At 32.3% G+C, this 4,101-nt stretch overlaps 1 protein-coding gene across 1 annotated transcript; it reads left to right on the top strand.

Moving 5' to 3' along the window:
* Nucleotides 1-246: 246 nt before the first annotated feature.
* LOC125271156 (microfibril-associated glycoprotein 4-like) lies at nucleotides 247-1,772 on the top strand. The gene is made up of 6 exons (XM_048195153.1): nucleotides 247-273; nucleotides 377-441; nucleotides 528-740; nucleotides 821-917; nucleotides 1,053-1,220; nucleotides 1,313-1,772. The coding sequence occupies exons 2-6, from the start codon at nucleotides 436-438 to the stop codon at nucleotides 1,567-1,569; spliced, it is 741 nt and encodes a 246-aa protein (XP_048051110.1). The 5' UTR covers nucleotides 247-273; nucleotides 377-435; the 3' UTR covers nucleotides 1,570-1,772.
* Nucleotides 1,773-4,101: the final 2,329 nt, after the last annotated feature.

Here is a 4,101-nt window from a genome sequence, read left to right as displayed (position 1 = left end):
GATAAATGAACCCAAATTAAATTATCATTCTGTCATCATGTCAGAGGTGAGTTGATGCTGTACTTTCCTGCTGCTTCTCCTCTATCCTGGCGAAATAAAAGCAAAAAGCGATTTAATAAATAACAAAAGCAGCAGGCAGCATGTTAACATTCAGTTTGTGGCAAGAATCAAGGGTTTTGCAATATAAGTTTCTACAGTAACACAGAGGAGGAGCCTGAGAATCTGACAGATATATAGAGATTGTGTCAGACTGAACCACACAAGGCACAGACGGTGAGTTACTGTTTTATTCTGCATTATTTACCTCACAGAATATTAAGACATTTCTACAACAGAAAAACAAACATCTGATGACTTTTGGTTTGCTTTCTTCAAGATTTAAAAAGAAAACATTGATAAATCTCTGCAGTGATCAGCTGAGAAAATATTGAGAAGATGGCGGTAAGTTCAATCACATTTACTGTTTTTACTTTTATTATAATTGATCATCATGAACGAGGATCTTGATCAGTCGTGTCTCTCTCTAGATGACGGTGTTTGTCGCGGCTCTGCTCTCTGTTTTCACGGGGTTTGTTGTGTCGGTTCCTGATGGATTCAAGCCGGTCGACTGTTCTGACCTTTATAAAGCAGGACAAACAGTCAGTGGGATTTACTCCATCTATCCAGCAGGTGACGTTCCTGTCTGGGTTTACTGTGACATGATCTCAGATGGGAAAGATGAAGACAACGGAGGATGGACGGTACGAATGTGACTGTAGATCATTAAACGCACATCAGAACATACATTATGAATCATATCTTCTATATAAACCCATCACAGGTGTTTCAGAGGAGAATGGATGGCAGTATTAATTTCTATCAGCCGTGGAATCAGTACAAGAGAGGATTCGGGTCCACTGAAGGCGAATACTGGCTGGGTAAGATCTCACAGTGTGTCTGTTTTGGTTTGTCAGAGTTTTAAACTTCGGCATTTGGTGTCAAGAAAAGGTTTGAAATGATAGAAGTGTTCATGTGTTTGGTTGAACATGTTCTTCATGTGTGTGTGTGAACAGGGCTGGAGAACATGTACCAGCTGACACGTAACAGAAAGTACATGCTGAGAGTGGATCTGGAGGACTTCACCGGAAGGAAAGTTTTTGCTCTGTACTCGTCCTTCTCTGTGGGTCCTGAAACTGACGGGTATAAACTGCATGTTTCAGGATTCACTGATGGAGGAGCAGGTATAGGACACTTTCATTCACATTAAAAAAATTCACACTCAGTTGAGTAAATGTGCTCCTGATGTCCTCAATGATGCTCTTCTTCTCTGCAGGTGACTCTTTGACTTACCACAATGGTATGAAGTTCTCCACCTTTGACAAAGATCAAGACTCCTGGGGAAATAACTGTGCCAAACTGTATCTCGGGGCATTTTGGTACGCAGCCTGTCACTATGCAAACCCCAACGGTGTGTATTTAGGGGGAGAAGATCCCACCATTTTCGCCATTGGAAATGTTTGGTACCACTGGAAGAACAATTACGCTGTTGGTATGAAATTCATCAGCATGAAGATCAAACGTGTGTCTTAGACCTTTGAAGAAACATTACAAAACAAAACAATCAAATTAAAGTTTAGTTTCCTTTCCTCTGTTAACTGTGTAACTTAGTAAATCATGTCAGAATATATATCACTGATGTTTTGTGTACTCATCATTTGTTTTCTTCTTCTTTGTTTTGGGTCACTTCTTTAAATTTACAACTGAAATGAATCAACAATAAACTCCAGCAATGAAAGTCAATATATATCAATGTAGTTTTGATTATTGCCACATGAAATAAGTCATAATTTTAGTTCTTGAAACTGAGTAATTGAATTACTTAATTCTCAAATATTTTAAGTAAAATTTAACAAAATATTAAGTATATTTTTAAAATATAATTTGTTAGTCAAATACTTGTTTCCTTTAAAAATTTAAATGAGAAAAATGTAATCAATAGATTTTAGACAAATCAAACTGTTGGATTTTAGGAGTTTATTTTGATATGTTGCACAGATATTTTTAGAGTGTACTGCTAACCATGTAACTTACCACCAGTTTGTATTTCAACATTGTGCAGTGCAATGACTGATGTTCTTACCGATAAAAGGTCAGATGGAGATTTGCATCATATCAGATCCTGCTGCTTCTCTTCTGTCCTGTCAAAATAAAAGCAAAATTAAAAATAAAAGCTTTTTAATTTAATAAATAATAAGAGAAGCAGGCATTATGTCAAAGGGTTAGTTCACCCAAAATTGTCATCAAATAACTGGGAGTCTATTTAAATAAGTTAGACTGGTGTGATCACATGAATTACTTGTATAAAAGGCTCAGAGTCATATCCACTTGAGTTTTGGTGTATGTCGGGTATAGTCAAGGACTTTGTATGATATACTCAAAAAAATATTTCAGTCTAAATTTAAGTAAATTTACTAAATTTAATGTAATTGATTTACATTCAAATTTTCCATCCATTTGGATTACATAGATTTTACATAAACAAACTAATAAACTTAATGTGATCCATATTTGTAAGTCATATGTAGGTAACACTTTACAATAAGGTTGTATTAGTTAGCATTAGTTAATGCATTAGTTAACGTTAACTAACCATGAACAACACCTCTGTTCAGCATTAGTTAATGTTTGTTAACGTTAACTCACGCATGTATTACAGTATTTCACAATTGCTAAAACACATTTCTTGAAACCATCACTCATTTTCTCAAAACATTAAACACAAATCCAATCTTCAAACTAATTTCACTCTGACTCTTATGGCAAAATCAAACAAAGCTTTCAGATCATACACACATTAAACAATATATAAACACTACAGATCATTCACTAGACACTACATTAAAAAATGGAAAACACAACATCCAGAACATGAGGTTACAGAAAAAATGTATATTGAAACACAGTAAACACATTTTGCCATTACATAAAATGTATAGAAATCACAAGTAATGTGAATTTAAAGTATACTATATGTACTGCAAGAACAGTATTAAATTCAATATTATATAGTATTGAATGTCTGTATATTCAATACTTACATACTGCAAACATACAGCAGTCTAAATGCAAATGAATAAAAGGTCAAAGAAAACTCTAAATGAAAAGCATGATACATGCATGATACCTTTATTTCAATTGCAATTTATACTACACAGATACTAGTATAGTATAGTATAGTATAGTCTAGTATAGTATAGTATAGTATAGTATAGTATAATATAGTCTAGTCTAGTATAGTATAGTATAGTATAGTCTAGTCTAGTCTAGTATAGTCTAGTATAGTCTAGTATAGTATAGTATAGTATAATATAGTCTAGTATAGTATAGTATAGTATAGTATAGAATAGTCTAGTATAGTATAGTATAGTATAGTATAGTATAGTCTAGTATAGTATAGTCTAGTATAGTATAGAATAGTCTAGTCTAGTCTAGTATAGTATAGTATAGTATAGAATAGTCTAGTCTAGTATAGTATAGTATAGTCTAGTCTAGTCTAGTCTAGTATAGTATAGTATAGTATAGAATAGTCTAGTCTAGTCTAGTATAGTATAGTATAGTATAGTATAGTATAATATAGTCTAGTATAGTATAGTATAGTATAGTATAGTATAGAATAGTCTAGTCTAGTCTAGTCTAGTCTAGTATAGTATAGAATAGTCTAGTCTAGTCTAGTCTAGTCTAGTATAGTATAGTATAGTATAGTCTAGTATAGTATAGTATAGTATAGTATAATATAGTCTAGTATAGTATAGTATAGTATAGTATAGTATAGAATAGTCTAGTCTAGTCTAGTATAGTATAGTATAGTATAGTATAGTATAGTCTAGTATAGTATAGTATAGTATAATATAGTCTAGTATAGTATAGTATAGTATAGTATAGTATAGTATAGTCTAGTATAGTATAGTATAGTATAATATAGTCTAGTATAGTATAGTATAGTATAGTATAGTATAGAATAGTCTAGTCTAGTATAGTATAGTATAGTATAGTATAGAATAGTCTAGTCTAGTATAGTATAGTCTAGTCTAGTATAGTATAGTATAGTATAGTATAGTATAG

Source organism: Megalobrama amblycephala, linkage group LG7 (assembly GCF_018812025.1).
Source record: "Megalobrama amblycephala isolate DHTTF-2021 linkage group LG7, ASM1881202v1, whole genome shotgun sequence".
NCBI classification, from domain to species: Eukaryota; Metazoa; Chordata; class Actinopteri; order Cypriniformes; family Xenocyprididae; genus Megalobrama; species Megalobrama amblycephala.
The sequence above is the reverse complement of the archived record's forward strand: the minus strand, read 5'-3'. Positions and strand labels throughout refer to the sequence as shown.